Below are 13,532 nucleotides of genomic sequence, written 5' to 3'. Positions count from 1 at the left end.
TTAGGGAGCTGTTGGTTTTTCTATGACGCTGCTCCAAAGAACCCTCTATGTATTTGCATAAGCACCGTAGCATCTATTCATCCTTGATCTGAGTGCCTCTGTCTTCTGTTTGGGTGTCAAAATTTGTTATTTTGCTGTGCTTAATTTAACATTGCTAGTTTGTTTTGCTTCCTTCTACACATCTCTCATTTGCTCTCCTTCTTCTCTCAACCCACCCTTACCTCCTCATCCTCGTTCTGCTACCCCCTTGTCCAGAGATGTGTTTGCCAATCCCATTATGTTTGCAATTGGATTGGAGCGGAGCCTTTCAGAGCAGCCTTGCTGAGCCTCTAAAGCCAGCTTTGATTTAAGGCGCTCTGCTGCAAGCGCTCCCTAAAGATGCACAACAGGCTTAACGAAAAGGCAAATGAACACAGAGGGAGGAGTCCAGTAACATCTCACAGGACTACAAGCAGGTTATAGTAGTGTGGTACCGCTTGTGAAAAAAGTCAAACCTTTAGCTGAATGTAGTTTATTGATTTTGACCTTTAGGCTTATAGTAGGTTAATTCAGGGTTAGTCTGGGATTGAGTTTTTTTTCCCCCCCCTTGGCTTTGGCCCAGCAGAACAATAGGCTATCTGTCTGAAGCAAGTGCAGGCATTGCTGGTATCTATGCTGAAGCAGATGGGGAAGAACGAGCATATTGGGGTATTAGGGTTAATGATCTTTCTCTGTATGGCCATCCTGCTGCCTTCAGCACAGTGACCTCTTGGCAGCGAAATGCACATATCAGCACTCTACAGGCACAGTTTGGTCTTGGTTCATGCTGTGATGCCAGGGAATATTCCATGCAGTGATTTGTCTTCGGAAGAAGGTCATTAGCCATAACATATTTTACATTCTGGTCAGCGCTGACACTTAACCTGCCCTATGTAGCAGCTCAGTCTTCTACCTAAGTTTTATCAAGACAATTTAGCCCATTTCCTGATGATTGATGATCTATATATCAGGCCTCATTTATGAGATGTTTGTAGAATCAAATTTCCCCTGAAATTCCATGCATTTGATTTTACATTAAAACTAACATACAAATTAAGATTGATTAAAAACCTAAAGCTACTGAAAATATTTTTATACGTACATAAACGGGGTGTACAAACGGTGTTGTGATTTCTTGTTCACTGACTGGGGACTTTGTCATGCCAGTATGATATGTGAACACATGCCCTGATGGTATACAATTGTTAAGGAATAACAGAGAATAAGGACACACTACAGACATGCAGGCCAGCTGTTTCAGGAATGTTCACATCAACCATCAGAAAGAGGAAAAAAATTGATTTCAGGGATTTTGATCATGGTATGAATGTTTGTGCCAGACAGGCTGTTTTGAGTATTTATATGACTGCTGGTGTGCTGGGATTTTCACACACAACAGTCTCTAGAGTTCACTCAGAATGGTACAATAAAAAAAACTACCAGATTGGTAGTTCTGTGGATGGAAACACCTTGTGGATGAGAGAGGTCAATGGTGAATGACCAGACTGGGTCAAGCGAACAAAAAGGCTACAGTAACTCAGATAAACACTGTACAACTGTGGTGAGCAAAAAAAAAGCCTGTCAGCCAAGAAAAGAAATCTGAGACTGCAGTGGGCATAAGATCACCAAGACTGGACAGCTGAAGACACCCCCCTTGTGGACCTCTTTGTGCCATTCATGGTTTTCGCTAAATGTTTTAAAAATAATGAATGTGAATGTATGCATATCTGTATAGAACAACATATATGTTGCATGGCACCAGGATAAAGTAGAAATATGTATTACTAAACATATTTGTAGCATGGATCATTCTTCAGATTAACTCTCACTCTGAATTGGCTGTATGCTTCAAAATTGTACTGCACTACCCTGATAATAGGGTGATTAACACAACTAAATCATTGAAAAACAAAAAGATACATTTATGGTATGAAAACATGTTCAGACAGAATTTCTTGAGAAATGCCAGAAATGGGAAATGTCCAAATTCACAGCCTGTGCTTTTGGGTGTTGAACTATTTTTTTTTTTAATTGAACAAAAGAGCCTTACTGGGTCAGAAGGAAAAATATACTAAAATAGGGTGTGCCTGTGCTGCTGTGATAAACTGAGTAAAAGCTGAAATATTCATTTGAAAGTCAGAGGCATTGGGTCATGTTTTGCATAGGTTTTCAGACCACATCATACGTTTATACATATTAATGTTAAGTGCACAAAAAGAAATCTGGCTAGATGTTTAGGTCCAAATGCCAAATTAACATTGTACCTATGAATGTACCCTGCAATGGACCTGTCCAGGGTGTTTCCTGCTTTCTGACCAATGACCACTGAGATAGGCTCCAGTTCCCTCCGCAACCCAGAAGGATAATCGGCTTGGAAAATGTGTGTGTGTGCTGTTAACATTGCTCCTGTCAAAGGAGAGGTCATAAGGATAATCAAAGACTCAATCACGTTTTCTGTGTTAAGATCATTTAAGATTCATGAACAGGCTACATGTGGCAAGGATGTAAGAACATTTTTGGCTGTTTGGATGTTTTCTAAATTGTTTGCAGTAACAGGAAAATACTCTAAGTTTGTATTTAGAACAATTTTATGCACATCTTCGTAAATGAGCCCCCAGGGCTCTTGAACTTTGGTCCTGAAGAGCCAAGATCCAGCACACTTCAGTGATTTCACTACTTAAACTTCTCTACATTTTATGATAAATTCTTAACATATGCCTACAAATATTTTTGAAAATGTTTATAAATCACACACTGTAATGACTGTAGCACATCAGCATCACCACATTGAATTGTTTGTACGTCAGGTTAGAAGTTTGAGTTGATGTATGCACAGTCACATTTTGTTTATATATTACTTAAATGTGAACTTTTGCATTTAATTGTTTCAAGATCTCGTATTTGCATATGAAAGTTTTATAAATAAGGCCCCAGTGTGTTCAAGCAGGGGAATCAAACTGTTGGACACTAAAGGACTGATGAGCCCCGCTGTATTGAATATAAGGACTTCATTACCTGACTGAGGTGTTTTGGTAGCAGGAATAAAACACATCGTTCCAGAGAAGTGGATCATAAACCCGTTTTCCTGTGTCTTTGATTTTCCACTTACAAAAACACTCCAGGCCATAGTGTTTTAATTTAAAGTAGCTTTTATTGGCATCACTCTTGTATTTACCCTGATTATATGATTTCTTAGCCCTCAATCTTTTCTGTTTCTAGCATTTTACTTATTCTGCTACATTTGGAAAGAAAGAGCTTTTTATTCTAGTACCTTTTTTCAAATGTATGCAACAGTGGATTATTTTTCTCATGAACAAAGATTAACAAATCTGATGTAATTATTTTGCATGTAGATTTTAAAAGATCTGCACAATCTACTCGACTGCATCGCAGCACAATCAACTGTTGGATCTGTTGGCTGCAAATTCATTTGAGCATGTTTCAGTACAAATCCCATCTCCAAGGACCTTTAATCGGAAAAAAGAAAAAACTAACAAGATTGGAGTCACAAAAAGTAATTATTTGATAACATTTAACTGAATGACTAGTTTAATATGACCAGCAGCAGTGCCAGCGCCGAGGTGAGATGTCCTTTCTAATCAGTTTCCTGTTGCAGTCGGGCTGGTAGTTCATCCAGGCTCTGCAGTCTGTGCTGTGGAGGAACATTTAGATGTTCTTGTTGTCCATGTCTATCGAGCAGATACCCACGAATACCCAGTGATCGAGATGTGAGGTAATCATTTATGTAGTGGTCCCCAACATGGGCTACATTTTTAGCCGGCAATCCACACTTCTGCAGGGCTTGTTGGAAAATGGTTATGTCTGGCTTGGCCACGCCTGCCCCTTCTGAGGTCAGGAGAAATGAGAAGTGAGTAAGGAGGCCACATCCACGAAGGACCTCTTCTAGACGGCTGTCGAAGTTAGACACCACACCCTGTTTCATTCCCAGAGCTGTGCAGGATTTCAGGGCAGAATTTGAATCTGGAAACACCTGATAACAAACTCAAATTAGCCTCATTGATTTCAGTTCATCAGCTTAATTATTTAACTGCATCTGCTGTTATAAGGCACTGAGAATAAGATTATATGCTTTGTTTTGTTCAATTCACTTCAGTGAAATGAAACATTTAAATTAAAGGGAGTATGTCTTACAAATGTCTTATGTTTTTTTTTTACTTAAGGCCTACTTATGACATTTGTGGGGGGTTCTGTACCACAATCAATCATAATTTTTACATGATCATTTTCCAACCTCTCTTTATCTCTTAGAACTAAACAGGCTGTTTGTATTACTGTGCCTTTAAGTCTAATATATACAAATGACATCTGTGATTGACTGTCCTATCATACCTCATTCAAAAAGTCATCCAGGCTGAAACACTCCTTATAACTTCAGTATGAAATGATGCAGCTACACTGCTATAAGCCGAGGGTGCTCAATCCTGGTCCTGGAGACGTACCACCCTTGAGAATTCAGATCAAACACACCTGGCTCTAATTGTCAGATGCTCCTGAAGACCTTCATTACCCTGATTAGGTCTGTTAGCTTATGCTTGAAGCTAAACTCTGCAGGGTGGTAGATCTCTAGGACCAGGACTGAGCACACCTGCTGCACAAATTAAATGATGCAGTAAATCCAGAAGAGGGGAGGAAATGCTTTCTGGAAGTGCTAATGTTCCCTATTGACTGAAATCAGGGCCATTTTACAATACATGAACATTTTAACCATCAGAATAACAACCACCTAACTGGCCTCTTACCTCCCAGTTCTCTGGTCCGCAGAAGTTCTGGAACAGACTCCTGGCTACTGTGTCGAGCAAGACGGGGTCCTGTACCCCACACTGGGAGAAGGTGCTCTTCACCACTCCTGCCCACCACGCCTGACCGTTCATGCCCTGAGCGAGTCCGTAGTTGGGATAGAGACGAGAGTGTTGACGGTAAGCTTGTCTGAACGCAGCCTCTACCTGCAGGTGTGGTAACTTCAGTCCAGCGCGCTCAGCCTCCCTGCAGTACTGCTCCCCCACAGAGCGCCGGACCTTCAGTAAAGTGTCCTTCACGTCCCATAAAACCCAGCGCACTGGCCCACGCATGGCACTGCAAAACAGAAGGCTATTTGTTATGTAGGCATATGTCGCTATTAGAGCCATCAAAATTCAATACTTTTATGATGATGATCAAATTACTTCATTACCAAATATCGAAAAAAAAATCTAACATTAAATCAATGAGTTCGATGTAGTCAGTCAATAAACATGCCTGTTCCAAAGTCCAGGCTACTGATGGCCTGTCTAAATCACACTTTATAAGCATGTTACTTTCAGATTAGATGTTGCCTTATTTTATAACCCACTTCAGAAACCGTTTTGAAATATGATACAAGTACATGTGATCGAGATTATATGCTGGTTTTATATGGAATATTCTTCATTCAAAAGAAGGTACAGAAAAGTATTTTTCAGGAATCAATAAAAGAAATCAAGGCATTGGTAAATATCGAGCAATATTCACAATTTTAACCATCTATAACAGCATTTAATGTTGATAATGATTAGATAGGTTTTCTCTGTTTTGGTTTACAGATCTTCACATCGCATGTATTTAACTAGAAATCTATATTTTAGGCCAAAATCTACATAAAATGATGGTCTTAACTTTGTGATCCAGCCTTTCCAGGCATTAAACTCTTTGGACGTCTGGTTTCATTCACCTCCAAAGTTTCTCTGGCTTAAAGAATCATCCAGCACTCTGAATGAGCTTTTTTCCCCTTTAAACTTTACAGCGGCGGCGGCCAGCAGCCCTCCACCCAGCTCAGCTCAAACCTAGCACACCTGATCCAGCTTATCAATCCACTGGAGGCGGATAACCTAGCTGGATAACGTGTGGCGGATTTCTGTCGGAACTAAACTCTACTGAAAAGGAGATGATCGGAAGGAGAGCTGGGAAACTAGTAACCTGGGTGAAGCAAGTCAGTTAACCTGACGAGTAACACCAGCTCTGAAAACAGCAAGTACAGCGCTGTTAGCTGCCAGCTAGCTAGCTAACTAGCAAGCTGCCTGACAGAAAACCAACCGAGCCGCTGACCTCGCACGGTTAATTCGACGCAAAGCGCCTTCATAGGAAGCAACGCTAATGGGAAAATTACTGAATAACAGTGTCACTGACACTGCTCGCACTTAGTCAGGGTAAAGAAAGTCCTCACAGACGCCTTTGCGCCCCAAAACGGCTGTGTGCTCCAAGAAGAGTGGCTCCGCCCCCAGCAGCAGCGCTGATTTTGAAATGCTGCCCCTTTGTGGCGGTAAGCGGGAGTGCAGCAGCAGCAGAGGCCACAAAAACGAACTAAGCAACTTAGAAATAAAAATACTGCCCAATGTTGCCATATGACAACAGCAGGCTTTAGAACATTTCTTGCCTGTCTCGATTACTTTATTAAAATTCTTATTTGCCTGTCTGCAATAAAAATGTTTCGCTTTCTTTATGCCACTGAAAGCTTTTTGTGACAATTGTTTTACTTTTCAAACTGATGTTATCATTAAAATGATTTTTATATCTTTCTGTATTTCTAAAATGATTGTACATTTGTGCATATTCAGCTGTTATGCATATGCCTATGCCCTATAGCAGCATATCAGTTTAAATGCAACAAACTAAGAAAGTATATTATATTTTTCACAATTGTGTATTTAACAATTTATAAACAGTTAAGGACAAGAGAAAAATAATTTCCAGCGATGATGAATTTCAATATACCACTACATTTAGCCTAAGACATACATAACAGCATTCCAAAAAGCATTAAAGTTATATATATTTTTTTAAATAAATAATGCTTTATTAGAAAATGGCACATGACTGAGAAACAATTTCAATTACATGGTGTTATGTTTGATACTGAATGAGGGGTGGGAAGAGACTGAAGTGTAACAATCACCTCATTATACAAAATATTTATTGCTTGTATGCATTGTCACATATGTTGGATGAATTTAACAATGAAATCCGCCAGTCTTCAACATCGTAGACATTAATTAAACTGAAAACTTCTACTTGCATTTAAAGGTTCTTTACCTCCACTGCTTACTATCAGCAGACATTTCTGAATAAAGGCTGTGTGATCCATCTTTCTCTTCTGATACATTCTCTAAATGAGCAGTGCTAGTTCTGCTTTGGGCCTTTGCGCTGGAGTCCAGCTGGCTGACAGCTTGTTTGTAAGAGTAATTTTTACGGATTTTCCGGGTAGCGTGGCGTAAGTGAGTGACCGCTGGTATAATGTCATCAGCAGTCCAGTGGTTGTGGGTCAAGGCATCCTCCATTTTGAAAGGTCCGTCTCGGGTGCGACGCACCTTAGTGCAGACTGCAGTGGTGCGCAGTTCCAGACCCACCTCATGCAGCAGTTTCCGTAGATACCACTGAGTTTCATTCACACACTGCACCTCTAAAACACATGGGGGAAAACACAAAACACTATACATTCAAAAACTCACAGAATTTATTATCAAACACAAAAGTAGAGAGGATTAAAGTTATTTTTCTCCATTAGAAGTGAGTTATTATTATCTAAATATAATACACAATGAGTTACACAATGAATAAACAATTGCTTTACATGATCAAGTTTAAGTGTGCACTTCTGCTTTCTGCCTCTTTTCATGTGTTTCTATTTTGAGAAATACTAAAAAGTAAAGGATGTTTACTCTGCAAAGCAAGACTATACAAGTCACTGCTTGTATCAGCTACAGTGAGAAACAGAGCTGAAAAAAAGTATTTTGATAGTCAATTATTTGTGTAAACTAATCAGTTATTCAGCTTAAATGTGGCCTGTAAATGTGTAGCACTAACAAAAAACGTTTGGCAATGTTCTCACAAACTGAGGTACAACCCACACAGGGAAAAAACAACAACAACAACAACAACAACAACAACAAACACACCACTTTATTTATACCTGACCATAATTTTGCACTGCAACAGCTTAAAAACCAGTGATGTAATAAAGATTGTGTAGATTAACATTACTGCTCTTCAGGCTGCAGCATCATCTAACCCAGAGGTACAGAACTCCAGTCTAGTGATTTACCTGCTTATTTTCACCTGATTATACTCATATGTTAATTGGCAGGTTTAATGGGTGTTTGAGCAGGAAAAACTACCAAAGTGTGCTGGACACCAGTACTCCAAGACCAGAGTTGTGTACCCCTGCTTTAACCGGTTTAACATTTTAACCTGCTTCTTCACTAGACGAGCTTTGTGTGAACGGCTTTCCAGAATGAGAGGATGGCATTTCTTTCATGTGAAAACTATATTTACAAGATTAGTTGTGTTATAAACCAATTAACCAGTTGTACATAGTTAGTTAGCTAATGACAAGCTGCCAAATGTTCAACTGTTTTAAAAGTAGCTGCTATACACTTTAATTAACAAAAAACAGAAAATGATATGACTTACAATACTCCAGTGTCTAACAGCAGCATGAAATGAGCTTCAGTGATTTTTTGTACAGGTAATGTTAGCACATTCTAACAAGTCACTTATAGTGCAATCAGCACTTCTCAGGGAGCAATTAAATTTGGTTTGTCAGAAAACCAGCATAATTAATATTCACCACTGATAACTGAGACTTCTATGGGTTGAAGCACTAAGCAAGCATCTAACTTCCATGTACTGGCATGGACTACTGACTGTTAAGAGGTGAAAGCATGACTAAATGTTTGACTTTGACCATATGACCAGTGATACTCTTACCCAGTGTAAAGTGAGGTGGGTCAAAACAGAGACACCGTAAGCCGGTTAGAATGGGAGGACTTTTATCTTGTGGACGCAACATTCCCTTAACTGCCAAATCATAAGCCTCCTGAGAGTGCAGGTTCACCCTTGAGTACCTGGGTAAAACAGATGTTTTTGAAATAGTACATGTAATGCATCATATCTGAAAAAACAAAGCCTGACTCAGAGGAATGCACCAAATTAAATCTGAGCAGCAACACAAAGTTGTTTGTCACCATAAGAATTGTAGCAACTCACGTGATTAAAGCTTTCTGATTGGCTCCCTGGACCATGGCTAACACTCTCTCTAACTTGTCCTGTGTAACATGACCTAAAAACATTCAGTTGACAGCTGTCAAACTGCTGTATAAAAAGCATTTCCACATCAACACTTGTGCTTTTGATATAGCTTTGCTGAAGATGGAAAAAATACCGTAAGTAGTTCTCTCTATGACTCGTCCAGAGTGAGTGAAATCGTCTGTGGCCATTCCAAATTCACCTTCTAGCGTGTAGGCCTAAAAAAATAAATAAATAAAGACACAATGCTGTTAATAAACTAAAACAAACTACTTTCTTTTCTACAAATGCATATTGTTGCCTTTACTAGAATTAAACGTCATTCATGCTAACATTTTTTTACTCTCTGAATATGCCAGCTGCCTTTAAAATTTTGTGAATGGACCACTAAGTTTTACCCTTACTGAGAAATTTTTTTTTACTTTTATTTTTGAGGTAGAAAGTTCTCTTACAACAGTGAAAAATGACAAGAAATCAAAAAATAAAGGTGACAGTGAAACATGAAATATATCTACACCATAACAAAATCTATTTTTACCCTTGTGACGTGTGATCTGTACAGACTCTCCAGGGCAGTGTTTCCATTCCCCAAACCTAGAACTGAAGAAAAAAATGAACAAATTTCACACTTCACAGTAAAAAAAAACAACAACACGGCCTTAATTGGATCACCTGATATGAGAACACAAAAAATGTACAGACACAAAAAATCATTACAATATGCAGTTATGAGCAAAGAATGAAGAAATCCTGCAAGACACAGACATAACACGTCTGTGTCTTGCAGGATTTTCTAGTAGAGTGTTACCTAATACTCCAGAGGAAAATGCATCCAAACGATGCCCGACTCCAACACGGATCTTATGAAACTGTGGTCCTGTGACTGAATAACGAGAAAAGATTCTTTTTACTCCATAGATATGACATTACATGAGTGACTGCTTTGAACTCATACTGACCCAGGGGGTGGTCTGCCAGGGCAGGGAGCCTGGTTGCAGTCACTGTAAGCTCCCTGGAGCTGCTGCTCTCTCCACTGGATAAGAGCTGAAAATGCACCTGAAACCGCGGTGCAGCCGGAGGAGAAGAATTAACAGCTTCAGAGAGAAGAAAGAGGAGAGACGTGAACAGGACAAGGAGGGAGGGAGAGAAGGGTAAGTGAAGAGAGGGAGGGGGCAGAAGAAAAAGAAGGGGAGAGAGAGAGAGAGAGAGAGAGAGAGAGAGAGAGAGAGAGAGAGAGAGAGAGAGAGAGAGAGAGAAAGAGAGAGAGAGAGAGAGAGAGAGATTACTTGCAAAAAGACAGACATTCAGACACCCTCTCTAACTGTTAACTCGGTACTTTAAAATACACCCAACTATCACGGGTGTTCGATTTTGACATAGCCTGTGTAATCTCCAGAAAAGACCTGAGCTTACATGAACCTAAGGTCACCGTGTCTAATGCCAATGTCGGATAAAGAGGTATTAAGCCCCCCAGACCTGGACTGACATTCCGTGGAGTGACGGAGCTCCATCCCATGTCTTTGTGACTGGGAGCTGGAGCGATGTTTGTGATCCAGAACTAAGCATCCAACGTCAGTACCTGCCCTCACTAACTTAAAGCTCTTGTGGTCGAATTCAATCAAGGCCTCACAGCAACTTTCTAGTTGGCGAGCATGTCTTAAACTTCTTGGACATACAGCTAAGACACAACGCTATAAGACAGAGCATGACTGGCACATCTAGTGAAGTCTACACATCACGCGAACAGCAGTGTGTCAGAACCACCTGACCACACGGTCATTACCTCTCAGCAGATTACTCTCGACTGTGTCCCGAACCAGTTTCCAGTGAACTCCCGGAGGTTTGTACACGGCAAACAGACCGTCTAGTTTCCGGAGAAGCCGTGCAGCCTGAGTAGCCATTACGACGACTATCTGTTCATGGAGTCTGTACTACTATTATGGTCCAACACATTATGTAAGGAAACAGCTAATTATGAACATAAGCTAATATAATAATAATAATAATAATAACAATAATAATAAAAACACAAAACAAACGACCGGTACCACGGTTAGACGTACACAACGTGTGTGCCTCTTCTGCGGTATGACGCTGTTTCTGCTGTGTGTTCATTATTGCCCTCTAGTGGCTGGGGTGGTGAAGTAGAGCCGGAAAATCTATGGAGAGAACAGTCACCAGAGAACTTGTATAGAGGAGAATTCCCGCTCTGCAGTGTCCTACGGTTTTCTCAAACGCTAGAGGGCGCTCCCGACTGAGTCCAATATGAATGGGTTGATATGGAACATTTGAGCTAAATCATAGTTTATAAAAACATTTTTAATGTAAAAGAATGCAATAATTTCCTGAACACTGAATATCATAAAACATTTTAACACTGCTGTTATAAAAAAGTAAATATACAGGTGAGTTTTCTTTGCATTTTTAGTGAAATACATCCTTTTACTTTCTAGAATTAAAGAAACGCTCTGGGCGAGTGATTAGAAACTATTTTAATTTTTCGTTTTTAGCCGTTGAGCTTATTGATGATTCACTCACGGGCGCCCTCTGCTGATCTCCGCCTTATGCTCTTCATAAAACGGCTTTGCTATCACTCCAATATCTTCCAGGTTTGTCTAGATGGCGCTTCCAGAAGAAATGTGGTAATATGGAGCATTTGAACAAAATCAAAGTTTGTAAACACTTAAGCATTTTTATAGGATGGATGGATAGATACTTTATTGATCCCGAAGGAAATTTTGCAGTCAGTAGCAGTCACACAACACAGGAAAGTAATTGTAATAAGGGTGTAAACAATATAACAGGAAGAATAAATATAAAAAAATCCTATTTACAGGCATATATACAAATAGAAAAATACAAAAATATGGAATAATATCTATAACCTGAAATGAAAGTGGCAGTTCAATTTCCACTGTTTGGAAACTTTAATACCTCACCCATAATAAATAAATAAATCTACCATGCTTCAACACATTTTCTGTTTATTCCTGTGTTTATTTACCAACTACAAATACTATGTCTGATGTAGTTTGCAGTGGAGAGAACAGTCAAGGTTGAAGTAAAAGGGCTACAGCAGCAGAAGACACATTTAGTAAGTCACAGTCCAGAAACTGATGAAGCCTAGAGTGTGGTTGGAAAGGGTTCTGATTTGGCAGTGTCCTGGAACCTGGGCAACTATATCATTCCTGCAACCACAAATTCAATAAAGTGATTCAAAATGGATCATTTTAAATGGAAGGTTTTCATTTTAAGATGAACAAACTTTGTCTGGAGTGGATGAATTTCCAAAGGTAAGTTAACATTAACAAATGACCGAACATAAAAGACACGTCCTCATCACTTCAAACACTTATTACAGTTTTTTTGCTGACTTTGATCTGCAAATGTGAGTTATAAGAATAATCTGTTGAATATTCACAATTAGACCACTTAAATTAAAAATAAAATTTAAAATATTAGACTAGTAAATAAACAGTTATAAACAGTTGTAGCATGAGATGAGTTTCAGTTCTGAAAGAAAGTCCAATACTGTTTGTTTCTGTTTCATTTTGAGTAAGCAGTTTTTTTTTTACTCTGCTTATAAATATGTTTTTTTATTTTATCTAGAAAGTCATTGATGATTGTTTTATGTTGAATTGGTCATTTTAAAGAGCAGATAAAAAAAGCCTTTTAACCTATTTCTGCAGGGTTCATTTTGCTATTCTGGCAGTGGTATAGAAATGTTAGAACTTAAAATGTTTAATTAACATAATTAAATAAAAAAATCTTTTTTTTCCTGTTGGCTGTAGTGTGGCTGAAGGACCTCCTCCCAAACAGGTAAAAACTGCCATTTAGTTACTGTGAAAAGGAGTTCAACACTTTAATAGACATGGTTTAGAGGCATAGCTGCCAAAACAGGGGTGAGCTGGCATTTTCCAAGCACTTGGAAAATGCCCCTCCACTTGTGAGTTCAGGCTGCTTATTTTGGAACAACAATCTTCACTCTTCCTAACCGCGCAAGCCACTGACCTATGGGCACAAACAGAGACAGACAAGCTCAGCTTCAAACCAATTAAAATCTCAGTTTTAGCTTGAGAGCTGGGACACCCAAAAAGTCAACCCTGTATGATTTTGTGTTTATTGAAAGGCTTTCCGCAGCTCACTACTCCACGAAATGTTTATACTGCCCCGCACAAGCTAATATTTATAGTGTCCAAATTCACACTGTGAAATTTACTAAATATCAGTGTATTTCTTACTGTTATCTTGAAAAGCTAGGATCTGATGTTCTTCACATATGTTAGTTATCAAAGTAAGCTACCTGAGAGAAGCCCATAGGTCAAAACACAGGGTTGAGAGATCAGCTCTCTGTCACTGTTGGTCCAGTAGCAAGGCCTTAATCACATCAGGCAAAGTATATTTCATTTAGGACCAAATTTATTTCATCACCACATTTGGAGATGTGGCACTGCCAC

At 39.3% G+C, this 13,532-nt stretch overlaps 2 protein-coding genes and 1 long non-coding RNA gene across 8 annotated transcripts; 1 reads left to right on the top strand and 2 right to left on the bottom strand.

The window, feature by feature from the left end:
- Positions 1–3,149: 3,149 nt before the first annotated feature.
- hdhd3 (haloacid dehalogenase-like hydrolase domain containing 3) lies at positions 3,150–6,412 on the bottom strand. 6 transcript variants are annotated; one of them, XM_037534791.1, is made up of 3 exons: positions 6,100–6,412; positions 4,779–5,112; positions 3,150–4,009 (listed from the first exon to the last, which is right to left on the bottom strand). In XM_037534791.1, exons 2-3 carry the CDS (start codon positions 5,106–5,108, stop codon positions 3,614–3,616), a joined length of 726 nt encoding a protein of 241 aa, XP_037390688.1. In that variant the 5' UTR covers positions 5,109–5,112; positions 6,100–6,412; the 3' UTR covers positions 3,150–3,613. The 6 variants fall into 6 exon arrangements, with proteins under 6 accessions (XP_037390688.1, XP_017574564.1, XP_017574568.1 ...); XM_017719075.2 differs by having other exon boundaries at positions 6,192–6,412; XM_017719079.2 differs by having other exon boundaries at positions 6,218–6,412.
- LOC108440293 lies at positions 4,868–5,922 on the top strand. Its single transcript, XR_001858829.2, has 2 exons — positions 4,868–4,955; positions 5,798–5,922. It is a non-coding gene; the product is annotated as an uncharacterized LOC108440293 (long non-coding RNA).
- Positions 6,413–6,823: 411 nt separating the features above from the next.
- On the bottom strand, positions 6,824–11,169 carry trub2 (TruB pseudouridine (psi) synthase family member 2). The gene is made up of 8 exons (XM_017718405.2): positions 10,859–11,169; positions 10,035–10,169; positions 9,884–9,958; positions 9,614–9,675; positions 9,212–9,293; positions 9,037–9,109; positions 8,758–8,894; positions 6,824–7,450 (listed from the first exon to the last, which is right to left on the bottom strand). Exons 1-8 carry the CDS (start codon positions 10,974–10,976, stop codon positions 7,080–7,082), a joined length of 1,053 nt encoding a protein of 350 aa, XP_017573894.1. The 5' UTR covers positions 10,977–11,169; the 3' UTR covers positions 6,824–7,079.
- Positions 11,170–13,532: the final 2,363 nt, after the last annotated feature.

This window comes from Pygocentrus nattereri, chromosome 26, assembly GCF_015220715.1.
Source record: "Pygocentrus nattereri isolate fPygNat1 chromosome 26, fPygNat1.pri, whole genome shotgun sequence".
Lineage (NCBI taxonomy): Eukaryota > Metazoa > Chordata > Actinopteri > Characiformes > Serrasalmidae > Pygocentrus > Pygocentrus nattereri.
This window is presented reverse-complemented; position numbering and strand designations above follow the sequence as displayed.

Bases quoted from the DNA above. Each gene is read 5' to 3' on its own strand.
- trub2 (XM_017718405.2), bottom strand. From the start codon at position 10,976: ATGGCTACTCAGGCTGCACGGCTTCTCCGGAAACTAGACGGTCTGTTT. The intron at 9,294-9,613 runs GTAAAAATAGAT...TTATTTTTTTAG, and splicing joins ACAGATCACACGTCACAAGG to GCCTACACGCTAGAAGGTGA. The intron at 7,451-8,757 runs GTAAGAGTATCA...CATGTGTTTTAG, and splicing joins CCCACCTCACTTTACACTGG to AGGTGCAGTGTGTGAATGAA.
- hdhd3 (XM_017719050.2), bottom strand. From the start codon at position 5,165: ATGGCTCTAATAGCGACATATGCCTACATAACAAATAGCCTTCTGTTT. The intron at 4,010-4,778 runs GTAAGAGGCCAG...GTTTGTTATCAG, and splicing joins GCGGACCAGAGAACTGGGAG to GTGTTTCCAGATTCAAATTC.